At 40.0% G+C, this 15,081-nt stretch overlaps 1 protein-coding gene across 2 annotated transcripts in view; it reads right to left on the bottom strand.

The window, feature by feature from the left end:
• The window catches only part of LOC121386631 (monocarboxylate transporter 14-like), a 37,074-nt gene that overhangs the window by 19,562 nt on the left and 2,431 nt on the right, over nt 1–15,081 (bottom strand). Inside the window, exons 1-2 of one of the 2 annotated variants that reach the window (XM_041517595.1) lie at nt 4,965–5,859; nt 342–842 (exon numbers count right to left, since the gene is read on the bottom strand). In XM_041517595.1, coding sequence (XP_041373529.1) covers nt 342–606 — 265 coding nt within the window. In that variant the 5' untranslated portion in view covers nt 607–842; nt 4,965–5,859. Of the gene's footprint in view, nt 1–341; nt 843–4,964; nt 5,860–15,081 lie in introns of those variants that run through there. The other variant, XM_041517594.1, reaches the window with a different exon arrangement.

Below are 15,081 nucleotides of genomic sequence, written 5' to 3'. Positions count from 1 at the left end.
AATCTGTATTATACATTTCCAGATCTGTATTATACACTGCTAGATCAGGGCTGTTTTGTACTCTAACCAGTGAATTTTTTTTTTCATTTCAACTTATTTTCGTGCTTATAGCCAATTAAGGTTCAAACACGCTGTCCTGGACACATACCTCAGCTATCTGAGCTGTCTGTCCAGGGCAGTGGGTTAGTTGTTAGTTGGTTAGTGGTTAGTGAGAGAGAAGAGGGTGTAGTGGGTTTACACCTACCCACTGAGTCGTTAAAACACACTCTAGGCGGGTGGTAGCCGGTACCGGGCTGAGAACCCAGTTCCTACCAATCCTTACAATGCTCGTGGGATCTCACCTGCTGTAAGGTAGGTTCCACACAACAGGGATCCGACGAACGCCACCTTACTCTTCGGCTCCTTGAAGTACTCGACGAACTCCAGGAGGAACACCCCGAACGAATACCCGATCCCGTCCACGATAATGTTGTTCACCAGGGAACACGCCACGATCACCCACCCATACCCCCCGTCCGGAGGGGTGGGGATGTAGTTTGTGTAATCGTCAGATTCTGCCGACTCCACAGATGCATGTCTCTTTCGTTTGCCATTTGAGTCAGCCATAATTCCAGTGGCTTCCTTGTTTATTTTTGCTTTGTTTTCTTCTCTTTTTTTGCTTCCCGGAAGTCTTTTCCAGATGCTGGTGCTGCCGCTTCCCGGAAGTCCTTGCCGGATGCTTGTGCTGCCGCTTCCTAGAAGTCCTTGCCGGATGCTGGTGCTGCCACCTAGTTGTTTTGCTGATGTCAGCTAAGTCGCTTCAGGTCTCTTGGAATGTCGAATTACGTCCATGTTAGCAGATTCTGAAACATATTGAAAAATGAAAATTAGTGTAACCCTCTGAGACCCACATTAGTTCATCAGTAATATGGCGTCAGGTGCAGAGGTGGGTGCCACCACAGGACCTCTAAAATCAACCCTTCTTTTATTAATCTTCTGTATACCCCATCCGTTCTTCCCAGCTACAAGAAAGAAATGTTTTATTTAACGACGAGCTCAACACATTGTATTTACGGTTATATGGTGTCGGATATAATAATGGTTAAGGACCACATATATATTGAGGGATCTTTATATGCACCATCCCATAGACAGGATAGCACACACCACGGCCTTTTGATGTACCAGTCGTGGTGCACTGGCTGGAGCGACAGATAGCCCAATGGGCCCACCGACGGGGATCGAGCCCAAACCGACCGCGCATCAAGCGAGTGCTTTACAAGTGGGCTACATCTCGCCCCCAAGCTACAAGAAATGACCTTCACGATCACCTTCATTCTGGACGGAAGGCGGTGGCGTAGTGGTTGAACCACCGGACTAAAATACAGTACGTACTAGGTTGGTTCCATTTGTACTTATTTTCGTGCTTATATCCATCAGTCGCTCCAGCCAATGTACCAAGGCTGGTATATCAAAGGCCCCGGTATGTGCTATTCTGTCTGTGCAATTGTGCATATAAAATATCCCTTGCTACTAATGGAATTTTTTTTTAGAGGGTTTCCTCTCTATGACTGTGTCAAAATGACCATATGTTTGACATCCAATAGCCGATGATTAACAAATCAATGTGTTCTAGTGTTGCCGTTAAACAAAACAAACAAACTTTATTTTATATCCATTAAGGTTGAAGAAAGCTATCTTGAACACACCTCAGCTATCCGGACTGTCTGTCCAGGACAGTGGGTTAGTAGTTAATTTGAGAGTGAGAGTGAGAGTGAGAGTGAGAGAGAGTGAGAGAGAGTGAGAGAGAGTGAGAGAGAGAGAGAGAGAGAGAGAGAGAGAGAGAGAGAGAGAGAGAGAGAGAGAGACAGAATACGAGTCACTATAAGGACAGTTTTACCTGCACTTTTAAATAAATACGACTGCTCATGTTGCTACCTTTGATGCGCCGTTCAAGTGGAAATGTTTCTGAGGGCTATTGATAGTAGAACGCGTCGTATCTTTACACCGGGGTACATCTCCGGTATTAACACTTGATACACAATAGACAACTGACACCGCAGTTTTAAGTCAACTAAATGTACTTAGATTTTGGGAAGGGAAGGAGGAAGAGGGAGAGAGAGAGAGAGAGAGAGACACACACACACACACACACACACACACACTCAGTGGGAGAGAGAGACACACACACTCAGTGGGATATAGAGATATATATAGTGGGATATATATATATATATATATATATATATATATATATATAGATAGAGAGAGAGAGAGAGAGAGAGAGAGAGAGAGAGAGAGAGAGAGAGAGAGAGAGACACACACACACACACACACACACACACACACACAGAGACGTCGGTGTGGTGGCCTTACGCATACTCATAGCTGTTAACATCGTTATGAGTGGGAGCCGGAATCGGGATGCGAACCCAGCACCTACCAGCCTCAAGTGCGATGTTGTAACCGATACTAGGTTCGAATTTCAAGGCCCACAAAATTAGTTTTAATTGTTATACTTGGGCTTATCTCCTTAAGACCATTACACCGACTTTTATCACACGAAGTTTCAGAAAGATGTGTCTTTTAATGTCAGGACCTAAACTTGCATTTTTAAAAGCCAAAATCGTGTTTTTATATATTTTAGAATGCCGGAGTCTGTAACTAACAACTAACTATTAATCACAGACCCGTAAAAACAGGGTTCAAGTAGCTGAGGGGATTAAAACATTAATTGTATACAAGCAGAGAAATCCAGATTAAAAAAACAACTTCATACTGACAATCAGACAAACGGTGCATGGAAACTATTGTTTTCCGCTCAGTTCCAAGAAATCAATTATTTCTGAACACGACGTTGTAATTGACCCTTTAACACTGGCGTAGACAAGATTTTATATTGGGGGGAGGGGGCAACTCCCATTTGGGGTGGGGGTGAGGGTGAGGGTGGGGATGGACAGCCCATACTATGTATGTACATATGTATGATTTTATTTAAAAAAGAAAAAGAAAAAACAAAGTTTGACTGGGGTTGGCTACACCACAGCTCTTTAATCTGAAAATTAAAACAACGACTGGACAGGGAATATGTCAACAGACGTATGTACGTGTGACGTCTTACGAAAGTGATGATACAAACAGACGTTTTCCGCGGTCAAAAGTCAGCACTGAGCTCTTGAAACAAGATAGGGCTTGCATTTTAGTTTAGTATCACGTTTCGTTGGGCCCAATTTTGTGACGCACCTGAGCAAGGCCGAACATGTTGTTATTGTTTGCTTTCAGTGTGTTTCACTGTCGTAGGAAACGGTGGGAGCAAGGGGGCACACACACACACACACACACACACACACACACACACACACACACACACTGTTCTTGATCCAGTAGCAGCATTGATGGTTTTTTATATATATATATATATATATATATATATATATATATATATGTGTGTGTGTGTATGTGTGTGTGTGTGTGTGTGTCTATGTGTCTATGTGTGTGTGTGTGTGTGTGTGTGTGTGTCTCCGCCCCCTTTCTAGCACCTTCCTACGCCACTGTGTTTTGTTTAACGAAACCAGTAGATGTTTGGGGCACACACTGAGGGAGAATTTACAGGAATTGACCGTGCCCTTCACGAGGAAAGTTGAAGTTAAATTAATCAATGTGCTCTTGTGGTGTTGTTATACAAAACAAACTTACTAATTTCAACCCGTGAAAATTGACATTGAGTTAATCTATAATACATTTAGATAAAGTTTGAGTAGAGTGAAATTGGGATGGTGGAAAGTTTGTTTTGTTTAACAACACCACTAGAGCACATTGATTTGTTAATCATCTGTTACTGAATGTCAAAATTCATAGTCTTAGAGAGGAAACCCGCAAAATTTCTTTTCAATTTTTTTTCAATTAGCAGCAAGTGATTTTTTTTATATGCCAAAGACAGGATAGCACATACCACGGACTTTGATATACCAGTCGTGGTGCTCTGGCTGGAACGAGAAATATCCCAATGGGCCCACTGACGTGAAGTCTGTTTTTCTACACCAGAAAAGAACAATGATTTGATAATCATCGGATATTGGAAAAAAGTAAAGAAATAATTATTTAACGACACACTCAACACATTTTATTTACGGTTATAATGGCGTCTGGTTAATGGCCACACAGATATGGGCTACTCTTTTCGATTAGCAGCAAGGGTTCTTTTATATGCACCATCCCACAGACAGGAGAGAGAGAGAGAGAGAGAGAGAGAGAGAGAGAGAGAGAGAGAGAGAGAGAGAGAGAGAGAGAGAGAGAGAGAGGCTATAGAGCGCACTGATTGATTAATTATCAGCTATTGGATGTCAAACATTTGGTAATTTTGACATATAGTCTCAGAGAGGTAACCCGCTATATTTGTCCATTAGTAGCAAGGGATCTTTTATCTGCACCAGCACACAGACAGGATAATACATACCACGACCTTTGTTACATCAGTTGTGGAGCAGTGGATGGAACGAGAAATAGCCAAATGGGACCACCGACGGGGATCGATCCTAAACCGACCGCGTATCAAGCGAGCGCGTTACCACTGGGCTATGTCCCGCCCCTATTAATCATCGGATATTGGAATATGAATGAACGAATGTTTAACGACACCCCAGAACGAAAATTACATCGGCTACTGGGTGTTAAACTATGGTGAATGCCGGATATTGGATGTCAAATATTTGGTAATTCTGAACTAATTATAATTACTACTGCAATTACAGAGTTTACCCGCAACATGTTTGTTTTTTCCCCCACAAGCAGCAAAACATCGTTTACATGCACTGCCTACAGACAGGGATATAAACAAAACCACTAACAAACACCACCACCGTACCCCCACCCCCCCCACACCACCACCACCCCCCCCCCCCCCCCCCCAAAAAAAAAAAAATATATATAAAGTGAAATCATTCACTTTATAAAAGTAATACACGGGTAATTTCAAATTTACTTACGGTACAGACGAGTTAGGTACATTGTAACGGTGCGCACTACGACTTTGTACTGCCGTGTAGATAATCGAAGACTCGACAGCGCTATGTTCATTATAACTAGTGTAGAGATTTAACCCCGAGCGCGTTGTCGCGTGTTAGTATTTCTTGGGACAAGATGCGCTGTGCATTCAAACTGAACATGAGTCACCGGTTACCGAGAAAGAACTTTACATTAAGAAAGCGAGCAGAAAACGTGACCTATATATAGCTATTTCACATATATACGGATCTCCTTTTAATATGGGGGCGGGACGTAGTCCAGTGGTAAAGCGCTCGCCTGATGCGCCGTCGGTCTAGGATCGATTTCCATCGGTGGGTCCATTGGGCTATTTCTCGTTTCAGCCAATGCACCACGACTGGTCTATCAGTATCCAAGGCCGTAGTGTGTGCTATCCTGTCTGTGGAGTGGTGCATATAAAAGACCCCTTGATATTAATGAAAAACTGTTACGGATTTCCTTTCAAAGACTATAATTTTATCTCTGAATTACCATCCAATAGTTGATGATTAAGAAAAAAAAAAAAAAGAAAAAAAAAAAAAAAAAAAAACCACCACCTTCTTTAACTTTCATTGCTAACTCGGACAGGACGAAGCCTAGTGGTAAAGTGCTCGCCTTTTTGTCCCGTCCAGTTGGGGGAGGGGGTGATGCGCATAATTCCCAGTCACATCTGTTTCCCACCACCACCACCACCTTTTATAAGGGTGTATGTGTGTGCCATTTTCCCCCACCGCCACGTGTTATATTTGCCTATCGCCCTATAGTACGATTCATTGACAGCGTCCCGGTAATGTGAATTCCTGGCAATTTCAATGATCCCGCCTGAAAAAAATCTTTATTGCAAATAATTAAAAACAATTTGGGACCATTTTGTTATTTTTTTTTTTTTAAATATCTATATGTTATTATTACTTCTTTTTTTTTTACAAAATTATCTGGTTTAAAATTGTAGTAGGCAGACTCAAAATTGTCGCAGGTTAAACGACCAATCAAAACATAATTACCCTGTAACTATGGTGCTATTAGCGTGCATTCGTAAAAATGCCGTGGCACGTGGTATCCTTTCTGTGTGATTGTGCACATAAAAGATCCCTAAGACTACAGGTAAAAATTACCAAACCCCCCTCCCCCCCCCCCCCCCAAAAAAAAAAAAAAAAATCCAAATAGCCGATTATTAATAAATCAATGTACTCTAGTCGTGTCGTTAAACAAAACAAATTTTAAACTTAACATTAATACTTTCGCAACGACATTATGACAATACTTACTATGAATTCTGCCCCTGCACGTGCTGTAACCTCACCGTGGTGCAGGGGTGTAACATTCTCTTTGAGAATGGCCAATACAGCACAAAATTGAAATTTTGAGTAAATGTCAGTATCTATCTGTGATATTTGTATTTTTGCACAGTTCTTTACACTGTGTTTTTATTTAAATCTTGAATTTTTATATTGATGTTGATCATCACTTTATTTGTTTGCATTACCATAGTTTAACACCCAATAGCCGATGTATTTTTCGTGCTGGGGTGTCGTTAAACATTCATTCATTCATTTACTATGAATTCTGATACAGGTTATGAGACTGATTGGGACTTGGGTAGGGGTGTTTGTGTGCCTCACCGAATGGGGTCGAGCACACAACACGCACGAGATATCTACAACTAGGACCTAAATGAGGAATTACCATTTTTGGAAATCGATGCAATTTATACCATCTATTAATGTGTTTGTTTTTAAAGGGACATTCTTGAGTTTGCTGCAATTTTTAAGATGTTATCGAATGAATGAATGAATGTTTAACGACACCCTAGCACGAAAAATACATAGGCTATTGGGTGTCAAACTATGGTAATGGAAAAACAAAGTGATGATCAACATCAATATAAAAATTCAACAGGTAAATAAAAACACAGTGTAAAGGACTGTGTAAAAATACAAATATCACAGATAGATATAATTAAAATTTAGAATAAAACTCAGTATCACGTAAAAATTGCAATAAAAGTTCTGGATGGAATCGAAAGGATTCCATCACAGTTCGTTGTCCAAATATATTTTTTCGAATTTCCTTCAAAATGTGACGCAGTCAGAGTACACTGACAGTGCTCACACTGAGATGGAGGATCTTTCTTAAAGATAAATGAATGACTAACAGAGACGTTTTAACGATTGTAATTACATATGAAATATATTTTTTCTGCATAAAATATTAGTGGCTGTATATTATACGTGTTTCTGATAATTTTTATATTTGTACTACGTTAAATTTCATTTTATTTCCTAAGATATTTTTTCGTACGTACGAAATTATTTGAAGACAAAATCCAGTTTGGGTTTCTTACACATTTTAAGACGACCAGAAACACATTGAATATACAGCCACTGATATTCTTAACAAGAAAATATATTTAATATGTAAATGTAAAGGCATATTGTCACAGACCACGGACCTTTTTAATGGTCTAACAAAGTATTACCTGAATAAAAATAATTTGGTTTGTCCCTAAAAGTACTTTATTCAACCATCTTCATAATCACCATACTCCATTTATTAACGATAATGGCAATGGTCCATAATTCAAAAACTAAAACTGCCGAGAGAGATGACATGGATTTCACTCCATCATGGTTCAGTTAAGGTGATGCGATAGCTAGATTTGGTTTCCAACAATTAATGTAATTTTTATTTATTATCCATTTTTAGAGAAATAAGGTCCTTAAATCAGTGACAGTATGCCTTTAATCGTAGAAATATTTTATTAGCCGGAAACATCTTACAGTGCAGCAAACTCAGGAATGTCCCTTTAAGTATTTAAATAATAATCATAAAAACTGACAGCAATGATAATATTTTAATCATTTGGCAAGTAACATTTTAAAGTACCATGGGGAAAATGAAACAGAAAGTTGTTAAATACCCAATCTACACGTTCAAGGTCGTTTTCTTTATTTATTTTCAGATTACAACTCATCAGCTTAATACATTGTGAAACACAACACAAAGAAATATATAGCACGTGCTCATACAAAACAATGGTGGGTGGGACTTATGGGATAATTTATGTTTATAAACAGTAATAATGTTCGTGTAGTACGCAGGGGCGGTTGGGCAGGGGCGTAGGGGGGTTCGGACGACTCCCCACCCCCACCCCGCTGAAGCAAATGGTCCGCTTTCAGTACTAAAACATACAGGTTTATAAATATGGAGTTTCGGGTGATACAAAAACAAAATAGAAAAAGGTCCACTTGGTTCATATTCGACCCCCCCCCCCCCCCCCCCCCCCCAAGTCCAGAGCACGCTACGCCCCTGTTGGGGGCTTGTCTGGACTGTGACAAGAAACATTTTTACAGGCCAGTAGCCAATGGGGGGTCGGGGTGACATTTTTATTTTCGTCAACGCGAAATTGCAACTTCGTGCTTCACCATAAATCTAACCCCCTAGATTTGCCTAGGTCATTCAGTTCCTTTTAACCACTGGCGTAGAAAGCGGGGAGTGGTGGCTCATAAGGGCATGCCCCCCCCCCCCCCCCCACTACGGGAGAAGCGATGTTTTTTGTTATATATTTATACATCCCTGCCCCCCCCCCCCCCCAGCACACACACACACACATGTTGGCACCTTCCTACGCCCGTGAAGACTATCCGTTTTTGTTATATCACCTGATTGCCGTAAACAACATGCTATAGGAGAGGTCATATTTAACAATCGTTTGACCTAGTAATCGAATTAGTAGTAATTGTTTTCACAGTACGTAAATAACATACCGCTTATCGAAAGCACTCACAAGACCACTGGCGTAGGAAGCGGTGGGGGATGGGCTTTTCAGATATGCTGCTTTGTATTTGCTTTATGATAGTGTAAAAGTGTGTAAATATAAAAGTGTGCCCCCACACTTTTTGGCACCTTCTTACGCTCGTGTTAAAGACACGGAAGCTAGAGGGTTGAACGAGGATGCACTGCACTCCCCCACCACCGCTGACAATAAATCTTTGCCCCCACATTGGAAGACGAAACAACAGGCCCGTAGGAACCCGGTTACCGAGGTGGGGTCGGAGGGTGGGCAGTGCCCCCCCCCCCCCACTCAGCGACGAAAATGTATGTGGTTTTTCCTGCTCTATTTAAATAAAAAAATAAAAATCTGGCTTGTGCCCCCCCCTCCATTAGAGATTGAGCTACCCCTCCACACACACACACACACACACACACACACACACACACACACACACACACACATACCTTCCATAACTGGTACATGGAGTGCGGGTTTCTGTATTTGAAAAATACATATTAAAAATATCCCTTGGTACGTGAATTTATATATCAATATGGCGATATCCTACATGAATCGGTTTGAACGTGCCTCAAAGGCGCAGACCATAGTTTTAACCCATACAAAATGGACACTAAGTTTAGTTAATTTTAGTAACCTGTAACTCATTTGGATACAGTTACAACAGTGTGAAAGAAGAGTCTGTGACGTTAAAACGGGAAATATCCTTAAAAATAGACTAGAAATCTAACCAATAAACCGCTACTTCTCAGACGCACGTAAAAATATGAAAAATTATATATATTTTTTTATTTTATTAGAAACACCAGGATGACCAGAAACACTTCAGTTCTACAGAAATGGATAATCTAAAGAATAAAATATAAGTAATGTTTGATTTCATTGATCATAAACGGCTCTAATGGTGAAAAACATGCTGTAGTGTTTAAAAACTACGGTCTGTCCCTTTAAGTGTTTGAGCTGTGAAATACAATCCGTCCCACAGGGAACGCCTTTTTTGTTCATACTATGGAATTTACTACAAGTTATATATACTCTTCAGAAAAAGTAGGGGAACTCTAATAAGAATTTACAATTGCCAAAATTGTAAGGTATATTAGCTGTGGGGAATGGTTATATGATAATAATGAATTAATTGGCCAAACATTACAACCAGTAGTTCAGTATTACAGTAGGTTTGAAAGTTGACGTTTTTTATCAGTAAATCGCAAATTCAAACAATAAAAATGACTAAAAACTAAATAATAACAACTGTATGATCAACAGAATGAAAAAGATTGACAGAAATAATGTTCCACAGTGATTAATGGACCTTCCTGGAAATGGTCAAAATCGAGAATGACACCCCACGCACGTGTACGGGGCAACTGCGTGATGCACGCGCAATCTATGGAATGTGTTTCGATGTGTTGATAAACAGACCTGAACATTCTTTACTTGGATGTCTGTGGTCAAGACGTATTTTCGGTCTAATAGTTGATATTAACACTAATATTTCAGGTTCCCCTACTTTTTTGAGGAGTATATTTCTGAGTCGGTGGTTTAGTAACTTGCAAAAAACAACAACAAAAAAACATATATATTATTTTTAATTTTCAAAGCACTTTTATTTTTCTTTATACGCCAAAAGAAACTGAAATTATTAACGAAAAAAAATAAATAATAATATAATAATAAATAAATAAAAATTGTAGACTATAGTTGATTTTCAATTTCTATATACATTGTTGATGATTCCACGCTCTGTTTTGCAATACTTCAGTCATGGTCTAATATTTTATTAACCTCAAAAATGTATACATATACCGAGGTTTGACTGTATATGTTTTTGTTTTAAATTTTTCGAATTATTTTACGTATACGTGTGTGATTGCTTGATCCAATTTCCACACCCACAATTAGTACTTTCATCTTTTTTTTTTCTTTTTTTTTTTTTCTTTATTGTTTAAACTATTCACAATACATTACAGCATAGTGTTTTATAGTTCGGTTTTATAGACCTTATCGAAGGTTTGGGATGTAGCCCAGTGGTAACGCGCTCGCTTGCTGTGCGATCGGACTAGGATCGATCCCCGTCGGTGAGCCCAGTTGGGGTATTTCTCGTTCCAGCCAGTGCACCACGACTGGTATATTAAAGGCCGTGGTATGTGCTATTCTGTCTGTGGGATCCGATGATGCATATAAAATAGCCCTTGCTACTAATGGAAAAATGTAGCGGGTTTCCTCTCTAAGACTATATGTCAAAATTACGAAAAATGTGACATCCAATAGCCGATGATTAATAAATGTGCTCTAGTGGTGTCGTTAAACAAAACAATTAAATTTTTGGGATGGGAAAGCTCAAAGGGTCGTGGTATGTGCTATCCTGTCTGTGTGATGGTGCATATAAAAGAACCCTTGCTACGGATGTTGTTACCCCCCCCCCCCCAAAAAAAAAAAAAAAACCCAAAAAACAACCTTAGATCTTAACGTAGCACCCTCTTGTTGAATGGGCGAGACGTATCCCAGTGGTAAAGCGCTCACTTGATGCGCGATCGGTTTGCGATCGATCCCTGTCAGTGGACCCATTAGGCTATTTCTCGTTCCAGCCAGTGCTCCATAAATGGTGTAACAAAGGCCGTGGTGTGTACTATATTGTTTATCGAAAAGAGTAACTCATGAAGTGGCGACAGCGGGTTTCCTCTCTCAATATATGTGTGGTCCTTAACCATATGGCTGACGCCATATAAACGTAAATAAAATGTGTTGAGTGTGTCGTTAAATAAAACAGTTCCTTCCTTTCTTCTTGTTGAACTGCTTGTGAACTACCTGATCACCCATGTGTATATAAGCTGTTTATATTACCCCAGTCTTACATGAGGCGCCCGAGCAAGACAGTGCAAGTGTTGGGTTATGTCGTGATACCCATTATAATATTATTTACCCTTTCCTGGTCACGAGTTCATCTACAAATAAGGCAAAGGAAGGAATGGGAGGTTAACAAACCATGCTGTGAAATTATTGTGAGGCGATATAATAAATATACATGTAGATGAAAATTTCGGCCATTTGGTTATTTCATTTCAGTTCGACTTATTTTACGTGCTTATGTCCTATTAAGGTTCAAGCACGCTGTCCTGGGCACACACCTCGGATATCTGGGCTGTCTGTCCAGGACAGTGGGTTAGTTGTTTGTGGTTAGTGAGAGAGAAGAGGGTGTAGTGGTCTCACACTAACCCACTGAGCCGTTAAAACTCGCTCTGGGTAGGAGCCGGTACCGGTCTGCGAACCCTGTACCTACCAGCGTTATGTCCGATGTCGTAACCACGACACCACCGAGGCCGGTGACGCTTAGTTAAACTTAAAGTTCGTTATTTGTAACGTCACCACTAGAGCATATTGATTTATTTATCATCGTCTATTGGCTGTCAGAAATTTTGTAATTTTGATATATAGTCTTAGAAAGGAAACCCGCTACATTTTTCCATTAGCAGCAAATTAAAGGATCTTTTATATGCACAATACCACAAACAGGATAACACAGACCACGGCTTTTGATATATCAGTCGTGGTGTACTGGCTGGATCGATACATAGCCAAATGAGCCCACAGAACGTGGGTCCGTAGCAGCAAGGGATCTTTTATATGCATCATCCAACAAACAGGGTAGTACATACCACGGCCTTTGATATACCAGTCGTGGTGCATTGGCTGGAACGAGAGGTAAGTCTATCAAGAAAGAGTCCAACATTCGCTTCGCAAAACTTCTTCTACCGAATAATTGGCAGCAAGGTCTCTTTTTAAATTTATGTTTTTGCAAAGACACTTTGAGCATGCTTTTGCCAACTCGGGTGGGACGTAGGCCAGCAGTAGTAAAGCGCTCGTCTGACTCTGACGCGCCATCGGTCTGGGATCGATCCCAGTCAGAGGGCCCATTTTGGGTATTTCTCATTCAGCCAGTGCACCTCGACCAGTTTACCCAAACCCGCAGTATGTTCTATCATGTCTGTGGGATGGCACATATAAACAATCCCATGCTTATACTAATGGAAGAATGTAGCGGGTTTCCTATCTAAGTTTATAATGTCAGAATTAGCAAATGTTTGACATCAAATAGCCGATAATTAATAAATCAGTGTGCTCTAGTAGTGTCTTTAAACAAAACAAACTTTAATTTTCGGACGGGTCGAAACCCAGTGGTAAAGTGCTCGCCCGATGCGCGGTCGGTCTAGGATCGATCCCCGTCGCGGTGCCTATTTCTCCTTCCGGCCAGTGCACCACGACTGGTATATCAAAGGCCGTGGTGTGTGCTATCCTGTCTGTGGGTATGGTGCATATAAAACACAATTCCTTAATTTGCTACTAATGAAAACAATGTATCGGGGTTCCTTTGTAAGACCAAATGGTTGACATCCAATAGCCGATGATAAATAAATCAATGTGCTCTAGTAGTGTCGCTAAACAAAATAAACTGTATATTTATCTCTGCTAATTATGACTTTCATGGAAACTGCGCCATATTTCCTTTCTGGCTCATTCCTAAGGGATATTCAAAATTCAGTGGCACCAAAATTGCTCCTGCCTGCTACCGACCCAAGTCGGGCTACTGGTGGTCCCTTGTACTTGCCAGCGCGGGCGGTTCCCAGCGCCCACGACAGGCGTGCGTTACAACAGGTTGCTCTGAATGTGCACGTAAAACCCTGTGACCTGACCATGGAGCCAATTTCACAAAGCATCGTAAATTTACGTCTGCGACTAGCAGTTAAACCGGTCATACGTTTACACGTGCCTGGCATCTATTTCTCACAGAAAATAACATCATTACGGAAGACGGAGCATTTTTTATTGGCAAAAGAAAACGAAATATGTGTGTTTTAAACTATATTTGGTTTATTATTAATAGTAACAAGAACTACGATTCAGTCGTAGATTTACGTTTACGTGCAAAACTAGGCTTATGATGTTTTGTGAAATTCGGCCCTGACCGCAGGCCTGTTTCTGAACTGAAGTTATAAAATGGATGTTTGGTGACAAGTTTATTTTGGTGCAACACGACGGTCGATCTGTTATTACTACACGTGGTGCATGGTTTAACGATGTTGACTGTCACCTAAACGGGTTGTTGTCCTGTCGTTCATCAAACTTACGATCAGTGTAACAGTGAATACATTACGATCGTGTACCTTTAACACTGACCTCTGCTCGGGAAAACCCGGAGGAGTTCGTAATTCAGTGTTGTTCCTTCGGTAGTGTTAATTGTCAAGTAGATAAAACTTCAGAAACCCTCGGATATTAATTCCCTTCATAAATAAATGGGTATCTGTAGCGTGGTGGTAAAGCTCCCGGACTTAAGGCTGGTATAGGTACTGGGTTCGCTTCCCGGTATCGGCTGGCAACTAGATCGAGTATTAAAGTGACCGATCCTAATTTTTAAACACTAATACTACGACATATTTGTCATGTTTAAAGCCGATTTTTATCAAATAAACCAGAAGTACTTATATTTTATTATTTAGAATATTCATTTCCGTACACCTGAAGTGGTTCTGGTCATCCAGATTTTTGTAATACCCCGAAATTCATTTAAAAATATATATATATAATTCTTAAAACGCACGTTCGTCTGAGAAATAATGGTTACTGAGATCTAGTTATTTTAGATGGTAGTTTCCCATTTAAAGGCATATTGTCACAGACCACTGACCTATTTAATGGTCTAACAAAATATTACCTGAACAAAAATAATTTGATTTGTCCCTAAATGTACTTTATTCAACCATCTTCATAACCACCATACTCCATTTATTAATGATATTTGTAAAAATAATTGAATTATGCCAATAGTCCATAATTCAAAAACTAAAATTGCCGAGAGGGATGACATGGATTGCACTCCATCATGGTTCAGTTAAGGTGATGCAATAGCTAGATTTGGTTTCCAACAATTAATGTAATTTTTAGTTATTATTAATTTTTAGAGAAATAAGGTCCTTAAATCTGTGACAGTATGCCTTTAAACATCAGACTTTAGCTTCTTCCTGTTATAACCGTATCCAGATATGCTGAATGTCACGGGTTGAAACTAGGGTTTGTGCCTTTAATGAGTCAGTGGGTGGGTGTGACACCACTGCACCAAACTGTCTCCAATCAGCAATTAAAACCAGCACACCGACAAGAGACCGCTGAAGAGACTATCCTGATTTCGTGGCCATTTTAAAGGGGTTTCGCCGGATAAAATACTTTTACATTTATATACATAAAGCAACATAATAATAATAATAATAATAATAATAATAAAAACTTTTTTT

The sequence above is a fragment of the Gigantopelta aegis genome, chromosome 12, assembly GCF_016097555.1.
Source record: "Gigantopelta aegis isolate Gae_Host chromosome 12, Gae_host_genome, whole genome shotgun sequence".
In the NCBI taxonomy this organism is placed as follows: Eukaryota; Metazoa; Mollusca; class Gastropoda; order Neomphalida; family Peltospiridae; genus Gigantopelta; species Gigantopelta aegis.
This window is presented reverse-complemented; position numbering and strand designations above follow the sequence as displayed.